Source organism: Camellia sinensis, chromosome 9, assembly GCF_055761805.1.
Source record: "Camellia sinensis isolate YWXY chromosome 9, ASM5576180v1, whole genome shotgun sequence".
Taxonomy (NCBI): Eukaryota; Viridiplantae; Streptophyta; class Magnoliopsida; order Ericales; family Theaceae; genus Camellia; species Camellia sinensis.
The window spans coordinates 64,853,393-64,879,189 of NC_138969.1; the positions used below are offsets into that span (position 1 = coordinate 64,853,393).

Below are 25,797 nucleotides of genomic sequence, written 5' to 3' on the forward strand. Positions count from 1 at the left end.
CATTTTGATAAACACTTCCCATTTGATTTACTGAAGTCAGTTCCTGACAAAAATATTTGTGTTTTATTGAGTTACCTCACTCTTAACTTGTAGCTAGCTGCAAAGAAAAACTTTCTAGGAACACTCTCCATTAGTTTAAAGGGAATTTAATTCTTGTCACAAAAGTAGTGAGTGACCTTAGTGAGTGACCTTAGTTTCAACTTATTGCTAATGATATGATATACTTCAAAGAAATCTTTTCCAGGTACATTGAGTGTTCTGTTAATGTAAGAAACTTTTTGTTGGATTGAGTGGGAGATTTTTTACTACATTTGTTAAGGACATAGAGAGGCACATGTACAATACTAGTTTCTTGTTGATGTTTTTCCTTTCTTTTTTAGAAAGTGAAATTTTATTGCAATGGTTGGGTTAAGAATTTTTGTATGCTATATTTTGACCATGCATCTCCAGGTGTTACCTGAGTAACTTGAGTAGCCCTTTAATCTTATTGTGTCTTAATGCTTCTGGTCTCTGGAACTGTCTACTTGCTTGTAATATTTCATCAATAAATTTTGGTAGGATTCAATTACCTTCCATCTTCATCTAATAGTTTTGATGTGTTAGCATCGTGTAATTCAAAAAAGGTGGAGAAAACAAACAAGGCGGAGTGTAAGCAATAGGAGAAGGTGTATTCCAAAGGTTTGCACAACCTGGGGGATGTGAATAAAGGGAAATGATGAGCATCTGATGTAGGACGAGTAGGGATTACTTTCCTACAAGTAGTGAGCCCGATTTAAATATACTGGTAGCAGTAAGTATAGGCTTATAGGGTTGGATTTGGTAGGATTTTGTGGCTGCAAATGTATTTTAAAAAATAGGAGTTTAAGGGTTTATGAAAGGGTAGGGTTTTGGGAATGAAAACACGAGTGTAGGGGCTGGCAGGTGGCTGCTCTGAGCACTGTGAACAGTAATCTTGCTGGATAGAAGAGGTGGAGAGAGAGAGAGAGAGAGGGGTGCTTCACCCTCACAAGGGATAAGGCTAATCACACAAACACAATATCAAATTTTCATAATATTAACTCTGTATTGGCTAAAGACTCCTAATTTTATAAGGACTATTTCTCAAATTTAGAAACTAAAAATATTTAGCAACTACTAATATTCTAGACCAATTATGACTTCCAATTCTACTTCAATCATAATAGGAAACTCTAATGACTTCTAATTCTGTTTCAATATACAAATAGGAAATTTAGACTTTTGACTACTAAGATTATTTTAGACATAATAAAGCCCATATATAATAACCCATTTAATAATTTAACCCAAAATAAAATCCATGGGTGACCCCTACAACCCATGTCCAACAATTATTGGAATTACTGTTATACCCTTAATTACTAAAACCTACTATAATGACATGAAAACTCAAAATTATTCCAAATCTTTAACTTTTGATGCCCTAAATGTGTTTCATGTGAAATTCTAGATTTGCCCTTTTTCTTCTTTCCATGATCTTCATCAGCACCCCTTCAAGGGAGAGACTTTGGATGGGCTGCCCTTTCTCAAAGTGTGGCAACTTTGGATGGGCCTGCCCTTTCTCAAAGTGTGGCTTCTAGAGATGTGTCTTCTACTCCTAGAGAAAAGGAAATCAAGTATACTAAAAGAAATATGCACTGCATTCTTTGTTCTAGAGATGAGACCAAGAGGAAGCTCGACAAGAACATTCTTAATCTAAAGCTTGCATGGGCAAAATCCTTTGCTAAATTGTCTACCAATCCTAAGAACTTTATTGTGAAATTCCAAGAAAATGTGGGATAGTGGTTTTTCGGGTTGTGAGAAGTGTGTTTTGTGCACCTTTTTTTGGGTTGTGAGAGGCTTGTTTCTCGGTGGTTTGGGTTTGAGTATCCTTTGTGCCTATTATTCTCGGGTTGTGAGGGGTTTTCTTTTCTAGGTTAGGTCCTTTGTGTGTGCCTTTGTAGCAAGGTGGCCTCTTGGCAGTGTTTTGAGTTCCGTTGTATATTCTTCTGTTTTGGGTACTTTCTTTTTTTTGTAGTAAAAGCTTACTAAAAAATGGTTTTGGCTGCTCATTGGAAAGTACAATCCTATCATTAATGAGTACAAATCTATTTGCAGCTGGCTTGATTAGAACCATAGGGCGCCAAAGAGGTTGACCTTTGAAATTGACCCATGTTCTGTATTCTCATTTGTAGCCACTGTTCCTTGGGTTGTTTAGTGCTCTCAGGAAGTTGAGGCTTTGGCCTAGAAAGTGGATCCCAATTAAAACAGAGGGCGGCAAGTAGAAGAGCTGGAGAAGGTGGTGAAGCAGAAAAGTGAACAAATTGCATCACTCATTGTGGATACCATAAATCAAAGAAAAAAAGCTTTTAGAATACCAAAACATGGTAACAGCATCTATACTTTAAAGGTGCTTTTTACATTTAATATTATTGATTTGGTAATATGATCATTATTGGTTTCAGTTTGAATTTGTTTCGTTCTATCTGTTTAAATAATTTTCTTTTCTATGTTGCAAGGATTCCTGACTGAAAATAGTGGAAATGTCTATATTTTATCAAATACAGAACTTTATATGATATATTAAGTTGCACGTCCAAATCTTACATCAACATAAAACATATGGGGATCAGCAGGATTTGAAGTTTTAAGGCTTGAGGTGTTTTCACCATCGTAATCAGCTTGGAATGTTAGTAGAGTCTAATATGTTTCTGTCTTAGAATGAATTTTTTTTTTTTTTTAAAAAAAAAAAAAATACCCAATTAGTACACATTAATGTGTGTTTGGATATTTGATAATTTATTGACATAAAATTTGATTATGTTAGTGCCGGAAAAATTCCTGTGGAAGCAGGGTTGAATGAGCTTCAGATGGTACTTTTGCAATATCACATAATATTGAAAATGGGGATCAGACATTATGCTAGTCTTGACAAAGATTAAATGCCAAGTAACTTCTTGGTAGGATAATTCTAGATTCTGGTTTGATTGAGTGGGCAGTTGAATTGTTATTTAACAAACTTTATTTCTTCTTTTAAAGTTTATATTTGGCAGAAAGCAAAAATGAAGTTTTGACCAAATTTCATGAAAAATGTTTACCCATTGAGAAGATAAGGTGAGCCAGATTACCTATAGCTGCGTCACCTAACCCCACTCATAAAGTGGAATATCATAAGTTCAATAAAAGTTCCTCTGGGATAAAATGAACTAAAGGCAACATAGCATTTTGACTTAACTTGAACTTTTTGGAAATGGTGCTATGCCCAGGGTCATCAAAATAACTGGCATTTTGATTATACACCATTTTCTTCGTAAGGAACCAAAATGGTAATAGTGACATAAATGCTCCCACTGATTCCTTTTTAGTGCTTGGACATGAAAATCAATCAAATTGTCAAGGAGTGATTCCCTTGACCTTGTGAAGAAGGGTCCTTGCAGCACACAATTTCTCAGCAAAATCTTGTTAATAAAATGTAGAAAGTGATTTTTTAATTTATTTTTTTTTACTTTTGTAGCTGAATTGTTTCTACTAAACCGATAAATTAGGTTTATTCAATAAGGGAAATATTGTTTTTCATCAAAGTCAATGAAAGCTACGTGCACTTAAATCGCACCATTAGATTTCTTTGGTTTAATATGAATTGGTAGCCCCTGATTGAAAACTGGCATTGGATCTCTGCAGAAAGAATCGTCAATGCAGGAAAGCTTACATGTGAACAGGGTCACCAAGTAATGAATTATAGCTAGTGTTTCAATTCTGGCAAACTCATACCCAGCACACATTCTTGGTCCTCCTCCGAATGCCACAAAGCAGTAAGGAGGGGCTGGTGCTTGTTTCTCAAAGCGTGTTGGATTGATCTTTGATGGATTTGGGAAAATTGTCTCATCCATGTGAGTCATGCTTGCTGCCCATACCACCTGTTTATCAGAAATTTGTGTTACTTCTAGCTTTTATTTTATTTACATTACAAACATTTGTTTTGGTAATTAATCTACAATTATGGAAATATTAGCAATATTTACACATACTTGCCACCCTTTTGGCACTAGATATCTCCAAATTCTGTATCTTTGAGGACCCTCGTGAAGGAACAGAACCCAGGAGGGGTTATACTTAAGAGTCTCCATTGCTACTCTCCATGTGTATTTCATCTTGGTAAGATCATCCCATGGGAGAAGCTCTCCCAGGGTCTTGCTTTTAGCAATTTCCTCTGCAATCTCAAAACAGATAATTTTTCAGTATGTTCTATTTTCTAGTATCCTTTTATCTTTTCAGTTCTTAAATCTTTCTCATGAATCATGATGAGGGAGCTAGTTGGGGGCATACCTTGAACAATAGCAGCATAAATGGATGGTTCATTGGCTAAAAGCCTGATCAAGAAGGTAAGGAGGATGGAGGATGTGTCATATTCTCCAACCATTATAATGACCGCATTGTCCTCAATCTCCTCATCAGACAGTAGAGCTGAATTGTCTTCATTGCGGATACTAAGCAAGCAAGTGATGAGATCTTGATGAGGGAAGCACCATTTTTTTCCAAGGTTACCCTCTTCTCACTTATAAGGTCCATGAGTATGGTTTTCATTTTTGCCCTTGCTCGGAGGCTAAGGCAAATTCACTGGTACTGACAGCATTCCTTCAATCATGTTTTGAAAGAAACCTCTTAGTGCATCTCTTCTTGCTCCTCGTTCTATTCCAAATATGAGTGAACAAATAATGTTGAATGTGAGGGTCTTCATCAAAGGCATCACCTATATTATCGACAAATTGTTTCATACTATTAATGCAAGGAGGAAAAATTAATAGGTTTACATGTCTAAGGTCCTATGGAAATTGTCATTTCTCCATGTGTATATGTGGTTGGTTTTGTAGATTCTCAAATAGCTACTATCCAAACAGAAACCTCATGCGCATCTCTTGTTCCACTTATGACGTCATGATTTGCTTTTGTAAAGAAAGGACCATCTTCATTTCATTATAATTTTATTGACTAGTTACTAGATAAAACTATGGATTTAAATCTAGAGTTTTGAAATTTACATCAGTAGTTGCAACATATGTTGACCTCATTTTTGCCATGCCAATGCATCTCCATGTGCTTTCTAACTTCTTCATCCATCTTCCCAACATATTGTTTTAATGCTTCAGGCTTCAAAAAGGATACAAGTGCTCCCCTTATTCGCTTGTGATCTTCACCACTCAACTCCAGTATAATTTTCTCACCACAGACTCTCCTCATTGATGCTGGTTGCTGGTTGGAAACTGTCTTGCTGTCACACGTGTATATAAATTTGTTTGCAGCCTGTCCATGGAGAAAAACTGTAGGAGTTCCAAAGAGGCTGAGTTTGGAAATGGGACCATACTTTCTTATTCTTTCATGGAACCATGCCTCACCCTTGTTCGCTCGCATCACATGTAGAAGGCTGAGGCTATGGCCTACGATGGGTAATCCCATGGAACCTGGTGGGAGCTTGTTGGAAGTTTTCTTGGTTAGGAAGAGGAAGATAGGAATAAGTAAAACTAGCAAACTCAAATAGTTAACAAATTCCATGGCTGATGGAAATAGAGAGAGTGGTATGTTGGTTTTGAAACTTTAAGATGGTGGAAGACTATACTTATATGGGCGATTTGAGGTGATAAGGACGACCCTTCTTTTACCTAAACAAATGAGAGAGATTGGCCCTTGTTTGCTTTGTCACTTTCTTTCTGTAGAGAGAGAGAGAGAGGGAGAGAGAGAGAGAGAGATTGGCCCTTGTTGTCTTTGTAGGTACAATCTTGCTTTGTCATTTTCTTTTTGTAGATACTTGTTGTCTTTGTAGTTACAATCTTGCTTGTCATTTTCTTTTTGTTTTCTTTAGTTGATGATGTTGACATGAATAGATGTTGTCAATATTTGTTGGGCGTATAAGCTCTATAATGGAGTTGCTTGGACATTTCCATAGTGATTAAAGCACTGCCTTCTGAAAGGACCTGCAATGTTATCCGTAGTTAATGATGTTGATATGAATAGATGTTGTTGTCAATATTCGCTGGACATATAAACTACAAAGGAGTTGCTTGGACGTTTCCATAGTGACTACAGCACTTCCTTCAAAAAGGGGTTCTATTTCCAATGAGTAGCAACAAAGGCCCAAACTTAATTATAAAACTATTTGTACACTAAAATTTGTTATGTTCATTAAAACAGGAGCCATAATTCTAGTGTTCAAAAATGCTGTTAATCACCCCGTCATCTGGCATTTTTTTTTTAAAAGAAGAATAAGAAGAAGAAGAAGAAGAAATGGAAAAGCATGGGTGTCAAATGACAATAATGACACATTATCTTCTTATTGTGCAACAAGATGACAATTATTGTCATCTGAAATTTTTTCCCTCGCGTCCTCTCCTCATTTCACACCATCACCTTTTCACCTCTCACTGCTTTCTCTCTCCCCGCCATTTCTCTCTCTCACCCTTTTTTACACCGATGATTTTGATAATATAGGAATTGATGATAAAATGTTGTTCATCTTGCTCTTGAAGATTTTTGACTAAAAAAATAAGCTTTTCAATTTTTTTTTGGGATGCTTAATACGTCCTTAAGCAATTGAAGCTTCTTTGTGGTTTTTGTTTTTGGAGTCTTTGAAATTTAGTAAGGCTTGTTTAGGTTATAGGATGAGAAATAGGCTTTTTTTTCCTTGAAAATGTGAAGTCCTTGGGACATTTTGTCAAGAAAAAAAATTGTGAGTACTGAGATTTTTACATGGCCATTTTATAATTCAATTCTCCATTCACTAACGGTAAGCGATTATAGGTGGGTTTTCATTCTATACTGTTTTTCCAAAGTAGAAACTTCATTTGGGTTTTGAAGTTTTAAATAACCTTTCTTAGTTGTGGTCTAAGTAGAAGGGAGAAAGACAAATGATGAGGGGGGGAGAGAAAAACTGTTGAAAAGGAGAGATGATGAAGCGAGAACAAGTGGAGAGAGACAGAGAGTAAAAGGTGAATGATGATTGAGCTAAGCCCTAGAGGAGTAACCAATAAGAGAAAAGGGTCTTAATTTATATTGAACAGATGCACCACATAAAAGTTAAAACAAAAATATCATGGTATGCCATCATTCTCTAAAATGGAACTTTCATGCTGGAGCAAGAACTATCATGAAAATCAATCTAGACCTAAAGTAGACTTGAGGGCTCTTGCCATTGACAGGAATGAACCTATTTCTCAAGACCAGGTATGTTGCTTGTTGGTTGCATTGAGTATGTCGTGGTTAGTTAGGCTTAGTTTACTTCGTAATAAATGCAAACAAAAATAGGCCGCATTTATGCTAACAAGGGGAGCTGAAGATTTCCTTGCTACTTCAATACTAAGACAATAATCGTTGTACTATTAAACAAAAATAGAATAATAAGATTAAGTAGACAATAATATATTTAATCCAGACAATAATTGTTGTACTATTCAGATTAAGTAGTTGTACAATAGAATACTGTTGACCTTGACCTTAGCTAAGTTTTCAAAGTTGAACAGCCCGTCCTTTATAGAATTTGAACACCATCCCATTTCAACCAAAAATACAACCCTGTCTGGATTAAATATATGAAATTTCATGTAAGACCTCATTATATAAAAGTTGATTTTATTGTTTATATATTGCAGAGGCAAAATTGTCTTTTGCCACACATTCTCATGGGACAAATTCATCCCATGGTATTCCTAATTCGTGCATTTTTGGGAATTTATTGTTTAATGGGATTGTTTATCCATGCTTTTTTTTTTCCCCTTATTTATTTATTTATTTATTTATTTTTTGGGTGTGCAACTAAACACGAACTATGCGGAACTTGTCAAATTACCAATCCAATCCCAACTCCTTCCAGGGTTATCAAATTAGACCTTAATGTTGGTAGATCCCAAGTATGTCTTTGCATTGCAAATAGGAATATTGTTCAAAAGGGATTCTTTGTTATGATTGGTTCAGGGGTCTACGTCAAGTTATGTTTTGGCATGGTTTATGGTTCGGTGATGAATCTTTGAAAGATGAGTTTCCTAGACTATTCTCGATTTTGTCTCAGAAATTTGCTATGGTTAATGATGTTCTTTTGTTTGATGGAAGCTTGAACAAGTGGTGTTTGCAATTCAGGAGGAGTTTATTTGTTTGGGAGAATGTCCCTTTGGATAATTTAATGAATACTTAATTTGCTTTGCTTGACTCTTGACATGGAGGATAAGCTGCAATGAAAGTGCGATAAAAATAATGGAACCTATTCGATTAGATCTTTTTATAATGTCTATGAAAATTTATCTTGTGGTTTTGAGATTTCTCCTCTCAAGCTGCATCTCTTTTTTGGAATAATCTTCGCCCATTCAAAGTCATAATATTTTGTTGGCAAGTTATTCTAGGTAAAGTAGCCTCTCAGGAAATTTTTAGCTAACAGGGGTAATCCTAAATGAGTTTTAAGCGCTTTGTCCAATGTGTTTGAAATTTGTCAAATCTGTATACCATCTCTTCATTCACTGTCAGTTCGGTTGGGAACGCTGGTCCTGTTGTTTAAACTGGTGCGGGTGGTGTTTGTTCGGTCTGCCCTGCCTCTCTCTTTGATATTTTTATGTGGTGGTTTGATCCTCCTTTTCGGAACCTTGAGAAACGACTTTGGGTGACCCTCTTCTACATGGTTATCTGGTTAGCTCAATATGCTACTGTCTTTAACCACTTAGAACAGCATGTTCTTGATGTGATTCACCTAGTAAACTTGTATTTCGCTCTTTGGGCAAAAGCTTGTTTTGTTATTGTCAATTACCCAGTGTCTGGTATTATCAGCTACCTTGACGGGATCAGGAAACTCAAACTGAAGCTTCTTTCAAAGCCGCCTTGACAGACATTGAAGTGATTAGATGGTTGAGGTGCGAAGGGGGCTTGGCTCTTTTTTATTGTTCTTCTTGTTGCTACTGATATGTTCTTTGATGTTGCTGGTGGTGTAGGGTTGCTGTTTTGCTGGCTAGGGAGGTCTTTCTTCCGTGAAGAATATTTTTATTGCTATGGGAAGCCTTAAGTTATAACTTAGAAGGCTGTGTTGTTGCTTTTTAAGGATGAGGGTTGTTCTTGACACTACAAGGAGAAGTACTTTGCACGGTGTTTATAATATAGCGTTTTTTGAAATGTCTTTGTTGATTAGTCAAGCACAACGTTTTGTAAACGTTTGTCTTACATCTAGGTCAGACAACGTCGTTTAGCTATGTAGTGATCATGCCGGTTCATATTAAAACCTTCTCGTCGTTTGAGACCTTTCAAAACCATCTCACTCTAGACTCTCTGAAACTCAGATCCCCTTTTCAAAACCCTCTCTCAATCTCTATCACTCTCTCTCTCTCTCTTCACTTCAGAAACTCTTAGTTTCCTCGATATCGAGTTTGAACAGAAGATATTGTGAAGGCTCTTGAGGTTGAAAGCCCTCAGTCACTCTCTGTTGAATGATCTACGTTTCTCTCTCTCTCTCTCTCTCTCTCTCTCTCTCAGATCCATGAAGGTTGTCGATGATTTGAAGGTTGATTCTTGTAGAGTTGAAGGTTGATTGTCCAGATTTGTGATTCTCTCTTTTGATTTTGTTAGTATTTAATTCGTTTATTTATCTCTCTCTTCTTTTTTTTTTTTTTTAGATTGTATACATCTGAGAACACAGATCTGATATCAGCCCCTGTCAAAACTGTCTTTCAATCAATTGATCGATCGATTGTTTTCATTCAGATCTATTTCGATTAATCATTTGATTGATTTTTGTGAGTCTCACTCTCTTTTTGCTTATAAATATCTGTTTCTCTCTTCGAGATTTAGATCTGTTCTACTTGCATTTCGGCACTACACTTTGGCATGAAGGTAGTGAGCTTCATTCTCTCTCCTGAAACTTGCTCTCTATGCTCAATGCATATCCAGACTTATGCTTTTTTTAGTATTGATGTTTTTGATAGTGTATGTTAAAGTTTTTGATTTTTTTTTTCAAATTTTTGGTTTGGTTGTAAATTTGCCACTAACTGTTATATTGATTCCATGTTTCTTTATGCAGTAACTATTGCTGCAATTTTTATGAAGTAAATTCATTGAAGATATTTGTTTTATTTTTTTTTATGTGGATCGTTGGAAACAGTGAATAGAAGCTCAACGATGAAGAGATGTAGATCTTCCCTCTCTTTGATCAGATCTGCTTTCTCTCTCTCTGATCTGCTAATATGGTAATATCAGATCTACTCTGTCTCTCTCTAGTATATTATTTTGCCTTTTTTAGGAATCTCATTCTGGCATTTTCTTGCTTTCTGACTCTCCTAATAATCGTTTCAGTGTAGTTCCCATATAAATTGATAAACTACTATATGTAGATGATCTGGCCTTTTATTTTGTGAAGCTACAAGAGATTATCTTAATAAGATCATTCTGCATCTTAAAGTGTTTTGTGGTTTCTAACATTGGTCATTCAACTCTTGTTTTATTTTTTATTTTTTGTTAAGTTACCTAGATCATGGTCCATCAAAAAGGGGGGAAAAGACACCCTTTGGTGGCCTAAAGTTTATTCTATTTAATCTTGTTACTTCTGCAGCCCATATAATATGCTTTATGCTTGTCACTAGTATATTTTGATACAATTCATGCTTGGGAGTTTATACAATGTAGCCGACCCCATTTAATGGGACTTAAGGCTTGGTTTGGTTTGGTTTGGTTTGGTTTTGGTTAACGAAATATCAAATTTCAGAAAGTATATTCGTTGAAATTTTTGAAAATGGGAAGTATGAAGATGGCCAATCAAATAAAAAAAGGGTCATATGTTTGAGGTGTATTTATTCTGGACAGCTATATTCTTGACAGTATTCATGATTGTTAGATATACAATATTTGATTTTTTTATTGAATGTAAGGTAGAGCAATGATATTCACACTCCACTCCTGAGAGGCTAAAAGACAAAAAATAGAGTGAAAAGTTTAAAAGAGAATGGGAATATCATTTCTATTAATGCTTTACTGAACAGGATGAACATGGTTGGTTTTTATTGTATTGCATACTCACTCATACTTTGTTCCAATGCCTATTTTTCTTTCAGCTTGAGATCCTCTGTAATTTGGCGATGTGGAGAAGAAAAATAATGTTGTAAGAATCTTATCAAGTTACTCTCTTTGTTATTAATATCATAGCAAAAAAGAACAAGAGGCTGATTTCTTTGTTGTTTATTCTCTCTTCAGCAGTGTGACTGCTAGGTTAATAACCAAACATGTGGTTGGACTTCGCCTTGGGAGAGGTAATAGTGACTGCTGTGTGACTGATTTCTTTTTTCTTTTTCTTTTTCTTTTTTTAAATTCATCTATAGTGGCCTCAAGTTGCTTGGGCATTCATTAAGGGATACCTTTAATGTTTGGGATTTCTTATTTTATAAGTAGAGAGATCATCTACTTGTTGAGACAAAGCATTGTATGTCAAAAGGACTAATAAATGTGAATGTTTGATTAACTGATGTTTGCGATTTCTTATTGCATATGATAGATTTGTCATTGTCAACCAGAAAAGGGTTGTCCATTTCCAATTGGGAAGAACAACAAAATGTCATAACAGTTGTCAACCTACTCAAAGCTTTCTTCTCTTTCTTGATCTTTCTCTAAACTCTCTCTTTCTAAAAGTTTTTTTGTTCATTGTCCACCACAAAAAGGGTTGCTTTCTTTCTTTTTCTTTCAGGTGTCTCCCAAATCTCCAAAAAGCCCACAAATCCCTGAAACGCTCAGGTTCAACTTCTCAACAAGTTTTCTAATTATGGGTAAGCCTCAAATGAATCCCTTTTTAGCATTAATGACACTAGTCATATACATCTGCTAATATTTAATTTTTGTTGGACTACTTGCTTCAATTTGTGATGGTTTGATTTTTTTTTTTTGGGTAATAATTGTTCTAATGATTAAATTCTGCAAATTGGGTTGGGATTCTGCTATGGATTTGGCTTTGATTTTGAAAGTTTTTTGATCTTTATGATTATAAGGGCTTTAACTGTAATCCTTCAGAGGGTTTAAGTGTAATTGTTGCGTTTGGGCATTTTATGGGTCTTGAATTCCAATTTGAATACCATGGAACTTGTACGTTTTCTTGTTAAAATCTTATTGCTGTCAAGTAGTTACTTTTTCATTGAATTCAATCAAAAGTTGTAGAATTGTTCAGATGGTTACTTACCCTTAATAGAGTAGTGGTAGTCTTGTGAGTGATAAGACTTTTTCTTTTTTATTTTGTTTGTATGGGATTATTTTTGATTATGGAAACTTAACACATATACACACCGTGGGACGAGGATGATTCGGCATCATCAATCTATCAATTTCTTTACTTCTTCTAAATTGTGCCAGCATTTAATTATTATTATTAATGGGGAAAGTTGTTAGCAACATAAGAGGGTAGTCATTGCAGATTTATCAGTATAGTTTGTGCGAGTGTTTTTCTGTGTGTAGTTAATCGTGTTGGTTTTAATAGAGTGATATATAGAAATTGCTAACAAGTGTATAATTTCATTTGAGAGGGTAGAAAGCAATTGGGATAATTAGCTATCAGAGACTGTGGTAACAAGTTTTGTTGATCGGGTGTGCTCATTTATTGTTGTGGAAGTTGAAAATTTTCTCTCAATTATTGCTTTTCCAAATTGTGGTAACAAGTTTTGTTGATCCGATGTGCTCATTTTCATTTTATTTTTGAACAGGGTGTTGTGAAGATAGTGTCAACAAACGGACTTCTGCTGGTTGCAAAGTAAAGATTTGGATTGCAGATTGGTTTGCACAGTTGAACAACAAAATAGGGGGATGATTTGAAGAAAATTCAGATTGTTGGACAGTACACGATTGAGATTTGGAAAGTTGTAGGGTTAAATCTCAAAGGAGATAAAGTTGAAAGGAGGCATTTTTTGAAAAAAAAACACCACTAAATGATGTCATCTTGACATTATATCTGAGGCAAGTACAAAAATGAAGAGAGGTAGTGTTTTTTGGAAAAATGCCACTAAATGATGTCATCATTACATCATACGTTAATTGTGACGGAAAAGTAAGTGGATTTTTGTGATGTTTTTGAAACACTACTAAGTTATTGCGGCAGTCGTATCTGTGACAAAAATACCAAACATTGTAAAAACCTATTGCGGCATTTTTCAAGCCTATAGTGGCATTTTTGAAACGCCGGTAAGCATCAATTTTCCTATAGTGTGATTTTGGAGTTCTGGGAAAGTTTTTTTGTTCCTCTTTTGAGTTGTGCAGAAATGATGAGTTCTGCATTTGTTCTCTCTCTCTCTCTCTGTGGTTTGGTTTAGCTTTGATTCTTTCTGCACTTCCCTTAGCTTGTTCTTTTTGCTCATTAAAAAAAAAAAAAACAGGAAAGAAAGAAAAAGAAAAACGAAAGAATGTGGAAGGCAATTATCATGTGCTTTTGGATGGTCCTTTGTGAGCAAAACATGGAATAAGGTGGACGCTTACTACAATATATATATATATATATATATATAAATTGGTAGGGAATGGGGAAGCTACATAACTGTAAACTCGAATTTGGACATTACATTTGGTAACTCATCTATCAGACTAACCCTTAATGTTAGCTACTTGTTCAAATAACTATATATATTTTGGTGGGTGGCCAGGCAAGACAAGGTAGGTTGTACTCAATGTTGGAGCTAGGAATTTGAAGATGGACAATATTTGTCGTTTTTCATGCTATCAAAATTTAATGTGTGTATAGCTTGTTTATGGATTTAGTACATGTTTATATATATATATATATATATATTTTGTGTTCCACATATATCTTGTTTGTGGGAGCCTTTTGGAAGATTTATTGGTTAGGTGAAGGAAGGTAAGTAATAAAATTAGTAAGCTCAGATAGCTAACAAATTCCATGTTAGGCGGGCTTAGTTGTTGCCTTTGCAGTTACAAGCACGCTCACAAGGGTTTAACGGTTTGGTTTTGGATTTAATCTTTTGATTTTTATTGATTGAGAGCTAAAACAGATCACATATTACGATTCAATTTGCTTGGATATTTCTATAGTAACTAAGAACTTCCTGCAAAATAAAGCCTGGAATATTTTCCTTAATTGATGATATTGATATGTAGAAATAAATGTTGTTTTTCAATAGTTGTTGGACTTGGACATATAAATCATAAACCATACAGGAGTTGCTTGGACATTACCCTAGTGACTAAAGCTCTTCTTTCCAAAAGGGGCATGCAATAGATTTCTATTTTTAAATGGAGATCGTATGTCTTTTTAATGTGTGTCATTTTATTTTTCCTTAATATCATTGGTCCTCATGTTCACTTGAGATAAATATAAGATTGCTAAGGATTTATTGCTAAAGAAACATTCTTTCCCACGTGTTCTTACAATCATCCCATGTTTTTGAAATGTTGCATAAGATAGTTCAACTATCTTTCTAGAGGAGTTTCTTACAAACCTCATTACAAGGCATAAGACACAATGTTAGAGTAGTAAATTAGACTCGAGCGAAAACCTTGCCCACTGTATAAGTTTACATTTGAGGGAGAGATTGTTGGAACTTCTTGAAGTAAAATGGTCCCATATCGGAAAAAAGCAAATGTAAAGTCTTTAATAGATGTCAGATGGATTCACTCCATATATGTTTAAGCCTTTAAGTGGATGCGTGTCTGAAATAACGTGTATTAATTCTAAGTATGGACACTTCCGATTGCCTAACATAAATCTAAGTATGGACTCTTTGGATTCCGTAACAAAAACTCCCTTCGAATGAATTACAAACCCATCTTAACAAATTCAAGCAACAATTCATTTTTGTACTCTAAATTATTCTTGTAAATCACATTTCAGTAAAGAGCAAATTGCAATATATATATATATATATATATTTATCCTAGACACAAACAAGCATGAAAACAAATATATAATATTGTTAATTGAGACAAATAGTTTTGGATACAAACTCCATTACAATGCAGAGAAAGTAAAATTACAGATGTTGGGTACTCTTTTTTCCCCTTTATTCACTCTTCAAATCTTCAGCACACATTAGGTAAACATACCTTTATTTAGAGTAGTAGTTTTGATATTGCAAAGCAAGACAATTATTTAGAAACACAAATCATAGGAAGCGTATGCCCTTACACAATAAAATCCTAAGGTAGACATCACATAACCATAGGGAGTAGCTTAACATTCTTTATGGTTGACAACTGCAAAAAGAAAATGCAAACTCAATTATAATCTAGCCGTAATATCTATATTTTGCTACATATAATGTTTGCTTTTTTGTTTTTTATTTTCGGAAACAAAAAAATAAAAATTTCAAAACCACCATTGCCTTCATATTGTTTTCATTTTTGCACAAAAAACAGCTTTTGAAATTTTGAAAATAAATTTTTGTTGTTTCCTACAAAATGAGATAGGTTTTAGAAAATTATTTTTGAAAAAAGTATTTAAAAAATAATTCACAAAACTCGTCTATTTTTATGTAATAGAAAATTCCTTTCAGATAAAAATTGTATGGTTTTTGGGTATAGCTTGATGTAAATCATGAATTGTCCACTTACTCATGAGAGTTATTCCTCATAAATTCATAATTTGGTTCACAATTAGATTTCATTTTCAGGAGCATCAGTATGTCTTGCCTGAAAAAAAAAAAAAATTAGGAAAGATTATGATAAGAAACATTGATAATGACAACCCAAAAAAAAGAAAAAAAAAAGAAGAAGTGAGAAACCGAATAATATTGTCTGTGGATGGAAAATAAGATTTTTAGACAACCTATGCATAATTTCATACGGTGGCAAATCCATCAAGTGTAAGTTGAATGGGCCTTAAAGAAAATATGCAGATTGAAAGGCCAATTAATTTTATTTATTCCTAATGTAGTAAAATTTATAGTGAAAACTCACAACATTTTTAAATTATTTATCGATTGAATAAAGATCTTACACAATGCAGAAGGACCATAGATTTTTCTAAGAGAGATAGCAAGTAGGCATTCTTCTCTTCTTTCACTTTTTGGCGAATAACACTTTTTATCATCACCCCAAGTCATGGCATCTATCACTTTTTGATTGATTGTATATACATTTAATTTTTTTTTTTGTTTGGTCTTAGGAAAAATAAAATATTTATATAAATAAACATGTAGGAGGTGTTTGATAACCAACCTTAGCACTTAAAACTAAATGTATTAAGTGATAATCAATTAAGCCTATCAGATAACTACAATTGATATTACTTAAAAATTTAAGTATTTCTTAAAATGTGAGCTAAAACTTGAAAAGAAAATTTTAAGTCATATGAAATTTACTTAATTCAAACTGAATTTATAAAATTAAACATAAATATCAATATATATTGTTATAAACTCACCACCACCGCCGCCATCACCATCACTACCACCACCACCACCACTACGACTATTATCACAACCACAATTATTACTACCACCACCACCACCACCACCACCACCACTACACCACTACAACACTATCACTACCACCACTTTTATCACTATTGTTATTATTGCCATAAGTACTATCATCAATTTATTACCACTACAATCACTATTGCTACCATCACCACCACCACGCCACTGCCGCCACCGCTGCCGCTACCACCACCACCACCACCACCACCACCACCACCATCACAATATAAAAATTAAAATATTCAATTTGAAAATAATAGATTTTAAATTTAATTTTATACATATCAAACGAATTATTTTTAGTTAGTATTTAAATTTTTATCAAATAATTTTTTAATTTAAAAAATTCAATATTCAATATTCAATATTTAATTTCAATCTTCAGTTTTTAACTTTATCGAATACATTACACACATTTGACTTAATGGCCTAAGGTCTCAATATTGGAATTCGGCAACTTGAAACCAAAAAAGAAAAGAAAAATTCCTAATCAAAACTTAATATAAAATTTATTAAAATGCATAAAAGCAAAAGAAAAAAAGAAATTAAGTGTTAGTATTTTCGTTTTTCTTCTTTATTTAAGGAAGGCATTATCTCAATCCACTAGGTCTCTTCCATATTTATCCAAGGGCCTAAAAAACATTCATTGTCCAAAGGTACTTATACTAAAATTTGATAAAAACATCACAAATAAAAATAGTACCATTCAAATGGTTATAAATTTTAAGCATTATAGGGAGTATTATCATATGAGTGGTTGCTAGATATTAAATAATTTATTATCTTATGTCCAAAGGTGATTTTTTTTTTTTTAGATAGTCAAAGGCCTTTCGATGATAAAGGCATAAATGAATATTCATTGTAAAAGGCCAATAAAAAGTAAAATTTCATTATCCATCAACTTAACTAAAAATAAAACTCTATGCACGAAAGAGGATAATATATTAAATTTTAACTAAATAATAAAAGAAAACAAATAAATTTTACATTAAAAAGTGTAATCTATAACCAAAAAAAAAAAAAATGTTATTTGAGTGTAATAAAGGGCCTCTCTATGCACAAAATTCATACACAGAAATATAACTAAAAAAATAATGTGTTTAAGATTCAACTCTAATATAGTGAAGTCCACAATTTGAATGAATCTCGACTGTATATTAAAATTTTTAACCATTTTTAAGTGTACAAATTTTGTGTATGTAGTATTGCTCTAATTTAATTTAAAATTATTAGAGATTTGTAATTATGTACCAACTAAATTATCAACTATGAGGAGGAGTTGATAATTTGATTTGTAGTTTATTAAAAAATACAATGTATCATGAATTTTCATCTTGAAATTTTCTCTGAAATTGAAGTATATGATGTAAATTTAAAATTAATTGGATATGAATCATACCAACACAATGAATATATATAGTCCATTGATTTTTACTAGTTTATTAGTCGAGGACCCAATTTAATTTACTTAAAAAAAAAAAAAAACATTGCCTCATAAGGTAAGTAGTTACCTGATATATATATATATATATATATATATGTATATATGTTAAATGTGGTAAAATAGAGAAGTACCTTAGTTAGGTGGGTTTGAAATGATATGGGTTTGAAATGATATGGGTTTGCACAAACTGATTCAAGTCCATCCCCTGTAGCGGTATCACGGATTCATCATCCAATTCGACTTCCTTCAGTTTTGGTGTGCTGCCGGAAGTAGTGGCAGCGAAAGTCTTCATTTTGGGGCAGTTTTGCAGTACAAGTCGTTCCAAGGCTGGCCATTCAAAAGGAAAGTCGTCTCCTCCTGTGCAGAAACCACTTATGTTTGGAAGATCTTCAAGGCTGAGGTATCTGAGACTTTTGAACACCATCTTGTAGTCCACTCTCTCTTCTTCTTGTTGCCCTTCGTTTTGCTTCGCAGCAACAATTTCCTCCATTTCTTCACACTTACGTACAGTAAGCTGTTCAAGTTGATGAAAAGCTTGAGCTGTGGAAGGTTGGAAGACATATTTCAGTTTACCACATGAATTGACATGCATAACTCCTAGGTTGCAGAGTTCCACATGTTGACGACTGCAGCAGTTCAATATATGCTTCAATCTAGGCAACTCGTCTAGCCATAATACTGTCAAACTAGAAAGCAGCTTCATGCCTTCTCCTTCAGAACCAAAATCAAATACTTGTTCCAATTTCGCACATTCTATTACGAAAAGCCCCTCCAAATGTCGTAGCCATTGAAGCAAATTGAATGGAAGAAGAACAGTTGATAGTGAAGGACAATTGTTAACTATCAATCTTCTGAGCTTTGGGAAGCACACCCAGCTGGAAGTAGTAAGTGCACTTGCTGCACATATCCCTTTGAAACTATCCAAATTGTGGAGTACCAAATTTTCCAGGTTGAAGAGCAATTGCAGATCACGTGGTTGTGCCTGTAATGAAATCCCCCATTCCTCTATGTCGATCAAGTATTCCAATTCAGAACAATCTTCAATACTCAGAAGTGTAGCTCTCTTCAACACCATCTTTAGCCATTTACTCCAATTAACCATGGATCCAACCAAATTTGCAAGATTCAAATAATTTGGGGAATAATGTTCAACCTTAACCTCATAACTCAATTTTCCAATAAAAATAATAAAACTTTCCAGCTCAGGAAAAACAAAGTCCTTGGGTATATACGCAATGTCAGGTATGCAAATGGTTAGCATTTTTAGGCGAGGCAAAGATCTTAGTGCAGCAACTACTTCCACTGCAGGGTATCCGATACTCGAAGATGTGATGCCAAACAAGTGCAACTCCTCCAAATGGAATAAAGGCAATACCATTGTGGCCGGAATCGGAAATTCATGATAGCTTTCAGTCATGTCCAACAACCTTAGATTAGTTAACTCCCTTATAGCATTTGGTGCCTCAGAAAAGCAGGCATGCCTGAGGCTAAGGACTTCAAGCATCTTTAACTGTCCAAGAAATTTAGTGTCCCCAAACTTAATTCCGTCAAGAACTAATGTTCGAAGACACGCTTGGTTATTAAAAGCATCAGAACTACGAATTGGATTATCAAGTCGTTGGCTCAAATCTAAAACACTAAGTGCATTCATCCTTGAAAAGAATTCATGTGAACATGACCATTTATTTTTATTGTATTGTAATAGTAATATTTGGAGCTTTGGACATTCCAAGACCTCGGGAAGGTGACTAATTTGATTTCTCATCAATGATATGCCAATGCATTGATCCAAACTATCGATCTTCGGCCAATCTTTCAAATTGCAACCAGCTCTTACAAAATACTTTTCGGATCCAATATCTATGGCAACATCACGTACAACATCATGCATTTTAATGCAATCTCGTTTATCACTAGCTAATAACAAACAGGAATCTATGAGATTGCTGGTCACCGACTTTGCTCTGCCCCTGGCTTCATGTACTGTATCAACTTTTTTGAATACCCTCAACCCCATCACATATCGTACCAGGTCTTCTATTAAGATGTCATGATCCTCGGGAAATAGAGAACAAAGCAAGAAGCAAGCCTTGGCTTCCTCATCTTGCAAGTAGTCATAGCTCAACTTAAGACATTTGTACACATGTTGATCGACACCTTCAATGTTTGTTGGCATTGATTTTCTCAGTTCTCGAGCTGCCTCATCCCATAAAGTAGGGTCATCTTTACCCTTCATTGCACTTGCAACCGTAACAAGTGCTATTGGCAGGCCTCCACATTCTTTACAAACCTCATTAGCGATGACAGTCAACACGTTAGAGTCAACAACATCGCCAACATTCTTTTTGAACAAATCCCATGAATCTTTTTCATGTAAAACACCGAGATGAACAATCTTTGTCCTCAGCCTTTCCATTCCCATGGAATTGCATACTTGCTTACGCCGTGTTGTGATTATGATTTTGCAACCCTGGTGATCATCGCCAAATGGAATGCCCACGGCTGCCAAATTAAGTTTGGCCCAAACATCATCCAATATAACAAGGATCTTCTTCGCATCCTTGAGTCTTGCACACAACATGCTTGCTCTTTCAATTTCACTTTGTTGATTAGTTAATCTGGTTAAACCCAACATGCTAGCTATTTGACCTTGAATGTTTTTAATGTCTGGGTTCTGAGACACTACAACCATCACAACATCATCAAAAAACTTATCAGATTTTGCTTTTTTGCCGATTTCTTTTACCAAAGTTGTCTTTCCAATGCCCCCAATACCATGTATTCCAATGAAGTTGATCTTGTTGTCAATTAGTGCCTCCATTACATTCGTCATTGCCAAATTTCTAGAAGCATAAGGCACATGCTGTTCAGAGGGTATGGACTCTATCCCCAAGGGAGGTGCAGGTTTGGATATGTTGTTATTGAATTTGCCTTCTTTTCCCAGCTCTTTAGCCTCCTCTGCTTTATTTTTTGCTTCTTTACCTAGCCGGCGTCGTGTGACCAAATCAGGAAACCACCCATTCAAACATTTTTGGTTCACATTGGTACCACCTTGGAGAAACTCTTTAGCCTGTAGAATGAACCCGTTAACTTTGTCAATCCAATTCTTGACAGTTTGTAGAATTTCTTCTTTATTCCTTGTTGCTGCATCGATGGAGTCGAGCACATCTTTTCTCTGAGCCTCTAAATTTTGAACTTGCTCTTGCAGATCTGCAATGTATTTCACTTGATGGAAGACATAACCGACTTGACGCCCAACTGGCTGCACCAATACTCCAACAACACTTCCTCCAATGGAAATTAGAGCACCAAGCAGAGTCATGTCTGATGACAAACAAAGCAGTACTTTACAATGGTCCCCAATCTCTAAGTTTTCTAAGTTGAATTTTAATGGAGAAATTATCTATCAGTGGTACTATTAGGGGGAAAAAAAAAATGATTTTAATCATTAATGTTTATAAAATGTACCATTTATTTATAAATTTTTTTTTTAAAAAAAACCTACACTAAATTAAAATTTCTCCAATTTGAATCACTAAATCAGTGACCTCCTAAGAAGTGTAGACTGTGTACACACTCAAGCTTCAATTATTAGTTATTAATTAATTGTCTTAAATTCACACCCACAATTTCAATGTATGAAATTTTTCCTTCTAAATAATTCACAAACACAAATCGTAGCTGATCCCATATAACAATAATGGTTCCATAGATGCATAAATTAATATACACACAACTGTGTCCATGCAAAATATTATGGCTATTATCATGACGTACAATGCAACTTTAGTAGCTCAGGCTGACAGACATTCAATTAGCTTTGCGTTATGAACAGAATAAATAAGTAGTGGATTACATTTATTTATATTGTGTTTAGATGATCAATTTAGATAGAAATCCTGAAAGAAAAGGTGAAATTAAATATATATATTATTTATATTTGTCTCACATTTTTTCCTTCTTTTTTTAAATCCTTATCAAAATCTTTGATTCAAACACATATTGAAAAGGAAGCGAGAAGTTTATTCAATTTTTATTTGGATAAATTACACTTTACCCTTTTTATATTTGGCCACTTTCCCACTTTGGTCCTTAAAATTAGTCGATCATGTTTCAAGGACTTTTCTTCTTTTTTTTTTTTCTTTTTTTTTTCTTCTTTTTTTTTTTTTTTTCAATGTACTCTTATAGCTAACTTCTATTAAAAATTAGACAAAAAATAGCACATTGACAGTCACGTGATATAATAATGTTTTATTATATATAACTCACACCACTAAGACAAACTCAAACCCAAATATAATAATATATTTTGTTTGTTATGTGATAATTATTGTGGTATTTCATGTCTAATTTTGAATAGAAGTTACTTTTAAGAGTAAATTGAAAAAACTTAAAACATAAAGAGTTAAAGTAAAAATAAATAAATTTTAAAGACCAAAGTAAAAAAGTGAACAAATATAAAAGAGACAAAGTGTAATTTATCCTTTTTGTTTAGATTGACATATTGGAGAACATTGTAAGAAGCCAATTAATCTGAGTAAAGTGTATAAGGGTGACCGTATCTCAAAAATTTGAAAACCGTTTACATTATACTAGTAATGATTAAAATAATTCCCAAAAAATGGGTGCGCCTTGCATTGGTTGAGATATATTTAACTTCTTTTTTCTTTATATAGAAGATATCTATTAAATTCGAAAAAAAAAAAAGAAAAAAAAAAGAAGTTATCGCCGCCATATTAAGGGCTCAACAAAATGGTTAATTTGGTACATAAAATTCTCCATTTCTTTCAACTTTTCTCTCTCTAATTAGGTGTCAATAATTCTTCTTACTTTTTGTATAAATGTTTTGCTCATAATTTTCATTTTTGCTTATGTGTAATGAGTTTTGCTTCATTATTTATGTTTGTCTAGTATTAAAGTTGTTGGCAGTTGCTATCTCAATAGATTGATGTGTCCAGTATTAATACTACTTTGCATTAATCTCAATACTCTACTTTGCATTACTCATTTGGATTTCTCTCAAGTTTACTTGAGAGAATTTGAGAAACTTGTGGGACTTACTAAAATCTCATTTTGATAATTCACATGGTTTATTTTGTAAGATCCTCAAATTTATATCATTCTTGAAAAAACTTAAATCAATCAGATAATCTGTTGTCTAAAATATTAAAAGATGAATTACAACTCAGTGTATTATTTCAAAAAAAAAAAAAAAAGATCCAAGTAATTTCATAAATTTTTTCACAAAACTGTAAATATTTAACAAAAAACCACCGATCTATAATTTTTTTAAAAAAGTAAAAGATCTATTTTCAAAAACATATATGTCACATATTTTTTTTAGACAAACACAATAAGTTATGATTATTGAATCAAACTAATCTTTTTTTATGAATAATATGTATTGAGATTTTTTTTTTTATAGATAATATAACTGACGATCTTACAAAATAAATAATTTGAATTGAATAACGAAAATAAGAATCTTGATAGACTTCACGAACTACTAAAGTTCTTTCAAGTTTAGATTTAATTGAATTTGATTATAGAGACCCATTTTGTAACTAGCTATGTTGAGAGAGAGAGAGAGAGAGAGAGAGAGTACCTGTGGATGGTGTGAGTGTGGAGTGAGTCTGTGCAGGGAGGCTGGGGCAGTGGTAGATTGGGCTGAGCAAGGTGAACTGACGGAAGGGAAGACCAGAGTGAGTCCCTATAGCCTACTTTCTATTTATATAACAATAATGTGTTGTAATCCGAATTTTTATAACTGGAATGACTTAAATGTTTTAAAATGACGTTGTTTTAATATATTTGAACCATACAAATTCGAGTCATCAAACATTTTTCTTTATATAATGGGTTTGGAACTTCTATATAAGTCATTTAAAAAAAAATAAAAAAATTTGATGATATTTTTTAAAAATTATATTAAATTTTTTATTTTTTCTGTCCATATTGTATAAACAAATTTGAAAATTAAAAAAAAAAATATGCGAGAAAACTTCACTATTTTTGACTTTTTTTTAATATTTTCTGATTTTTTTTCCCTATGTTTTCGGTTCGTCTCATTAAATTAAATTTAGAACTCTAAATTTTTTTGAAAAATTTAAAAATAAAAAAATTACTAAAAAAGAAAATAATCCCAAAAAAAAAAAAAAAAAAAAAAACACTACCAAACAAGCAAACCGTAAAATAAGCTACAAATACCAGTGTTTTTGGTTTACCTTTCAAATTAACCATTGGATTGAAAAATCCAAAAACATATTTGGTTTACAATCTTTCAAAATTGTTTTGAAAAGTGTAAATTACAAATATATTTCCTCAGATTTATTTAAAATATAGATTGCTTTTTATGATTTAAAAAATTACAAATACCTTTTTATTAGATTTTTTTATTTAACGGAATTAACTAAAAAAAATAAAATTTATAATTGTTTTCCTATACAATAATAAAATTATCTAAATTATTAATTGAAACATATTTCTAACATTATTAAAAAAATTTAATTGATTTGATGATTTATTAATAAAATGAGCAGTTTGTTATGAAATTAAAAAAACCTTAAGGGGTGAAATATAATTTTCAAAACCACAGGGAGTGATTTATATTTTAATCAAATCTCAAGGGGTGCATTTATAATTTACCTTTTTGAAAATTATTTTTTTTTCTCTTTTTTTTTTTACACATCAATCAATTAGTTTTTCTCTCATTTTCTCACATTTTACACATCAATTAATTAATTTTCTCTCACAAACATCTATTTAACTACAAAAAAAATACAAATTATCACATACTTTTTTCAAAATATATAACCAAAAAAGTTTTAAAATTTTGCAAATTCTTTTCAAAAACTATATTTCAAAATTGATTTTTAAAACAGAGCTGGGTAGCTCGAAAAACTCATTGCCCCGAATGGCTTGATTGTCGGAAACGACGTTGTTTTGACTTTTTTTTTTTTCCTTCTCTTTGCTTCCTCTTCTTCCTTCTCCTGGACAATCTAGAAAATTAGAAGAAGAAGAGCCCAAAAAAATCAAACAGAGAGGAAAAATTGAGGTTGTTTGAGTGAAGAAGAAGAAGAATCTTCAATTTTCATTGTTCTTTCACCAACATAATTTCTTCAACCTATCACATGAAGAGAGAAAGAGAAAGAGAGAGATCATATCAACCCAAAAGGGAGAGAATCAAAATTCAATTTTGATCAGTCCTTGTTTTCATTCTTACCATGAAAGTTTCTTGACCCCAATCTCTCTTTACATATATAGTTGTATACCCATCAAGCTTTGTTCTTTGTGCCATGAATTGAAAAAAAAAAAAAAAATACCCAGTCTCTCTCTTCACATATCGTTGTATATGCATCAAGCTTTGTTCTTTGTGCTATGAATTTAAAAAAAAAATCATATTCATTTATCCTTCGAATTCAAATCCAAACCCAAAACCCCTTTGTCTTCTTCTCCTTTCTTGTACTCATCATTCATACACATAAATAGCTATATATATATATATATATATAGAGAGAGAGAGAGAGAGAGAAGATGAGAGGTAAATTTGTAGAGGAAAAGTATTCTACAAATCCAAACGTATTTTCAAATCTTCACCAAACCCAGAATTCCAACAACCACTACATTCTCACACTACTCCATATCCGCCGTTACCATAAAAGAACCCAACAAAGACGGAAGAGATGAGGGCTCCGGCGGCTTTGGCGTCAAAGAGGAAGCTACTAGTTTGTGGGCTTCGACAGCTTTGATGTCGATTTGATAAAGACGAAGCTATTTGAGAGAGAGAGAGAGAGAGAGAGAGAGAGAGAGTTTTGAAGCAGTGTCTAAGTCTGAGAGGAGAGAAAGAGGGTTTGGCTTTTGAGAGGAAGAAGTGAGAGGAGATCGATTTTCAGGGACTTTGGGTCTCATCTCCTCCTCCTCCTCCTCTATTTCTCT

At 33.4% G+C, this 25,797-nt stretch overlaps 2 protein-coding genes and 1 pseudogene across 23 annotated transcripts in view; 1 reads left to right on the plus strand and 2 right to left on the minus strand.

The window, feature by feature from the left end:
• The window catches only part of LOC114274026 (F-box/LRR-repeat protein At3g48880), a 43,031-nt gene extending 29,857 nt beyond the window's left edge, over nucleotides 1-13,174 (plus strand). For 3 of the 20 annotated variants that reach the window (XM_082886908.1, XM_082886909.1, XM_082886912.1), the window contains 7 exons: nucleotides 2,193-2,384; nucleotides 3,679-3,887; nucleotides 10,121-10,205; nucleotides 11,067-11,113; nucleotides 11,206-11,261; nucleotides 11,693-11,771; nucleotides 12,696-13,174. The gene's annotated coding sequence lies outside the window, so the exon portion shown is untranslated. Of the gene's footprint in view, nucleotides 1-1,468; nucleotides 2,083-2,192; nucleotides 2,385-3,678; nucleotides 6,278-9,729; nucleotides 9,853-10,120; nucleotides 11,114-11,205; nucleotides 11,262-11,692; nucleotides 11,772-12,695 lie in introns of those variants that run through there. The other 17 variants (XR_014339824.1, XR_014339825.1, XM_082886914.1 and 14 more) reach the window with 13 other exon arrangements.
• Nucleotides 3,486-5,547, minus strand: LOC114274027 (beta-amyrin 28-monooxygenase-like; annotated as a pseudogene). The gene is made up of 5 exons (XR_014341278.1): nucleotides 5,073-5,547; nucleotides 4,894-4,910; nucleotides 4,324-4,747; nucleotides 4,026-4,207; nucleotides 3,486-3,914 (listed from the first exon to the last, which is right to left on the minus strand). The product of XR_014341278.1 is annotated as a beta-amyrin 28-monooxygenase-like (transcript).
• Nucleotides 13,175-14,890: 1,716 nt separating the features above from the next.
• On the minus strand, nucleotides 14,891-23,595 carry LOC145798631 (disease resistance protein At4g27190-like). Of its 2 annotated transcripts, XM_082886921.1 has the most exons (4): nucleotides 23,468-23,594; nucleotides 17,994-21,186; nucleotides 15,550-15,627; nucleotides 14,891-15,192 (listed from the first exon to the last, which is right to left on the minus strand). In XM_082886921.1, the coding sequence occupies exon 2, from the start codon at nucleotides 21,182-21,184 to the stop codon at nucleotides 17,999-18,001; it is 3,186 nt and encodes a 1,061-aa protein (XP_082743047.1). In that variant the 5' UTR covers nucleotides 21,185-21,186; nucleotides 23,468-23,594; the 3' UTR covers nucleotides 14,891-15,192; nucleotides 15,550-15,627; nucleotides 17,994-17,998. The 2 variants fall into 2 exon arrangements, 1 of the variants encoding a protein (XP_082743047.1); XR_014339829.1 differs by lacking the exon at nucleotides 17,994-21,186 and having other exon boundaries at nucleotides 23,468-23,595.
• Nucleotides 23,596-25,797: the final 2,202 nt, after the last annotated feature.

What these genes read in the sequence shown, in the direction of transcription:
- LOC145798631 (XM_082886921.1), bottom strand. Translation starts at nt 21,184, where the DNA reads ATGACTCTGCTTGGTGCTCTAATTTCCATTGGAGGAAGTGTTGTTGGA.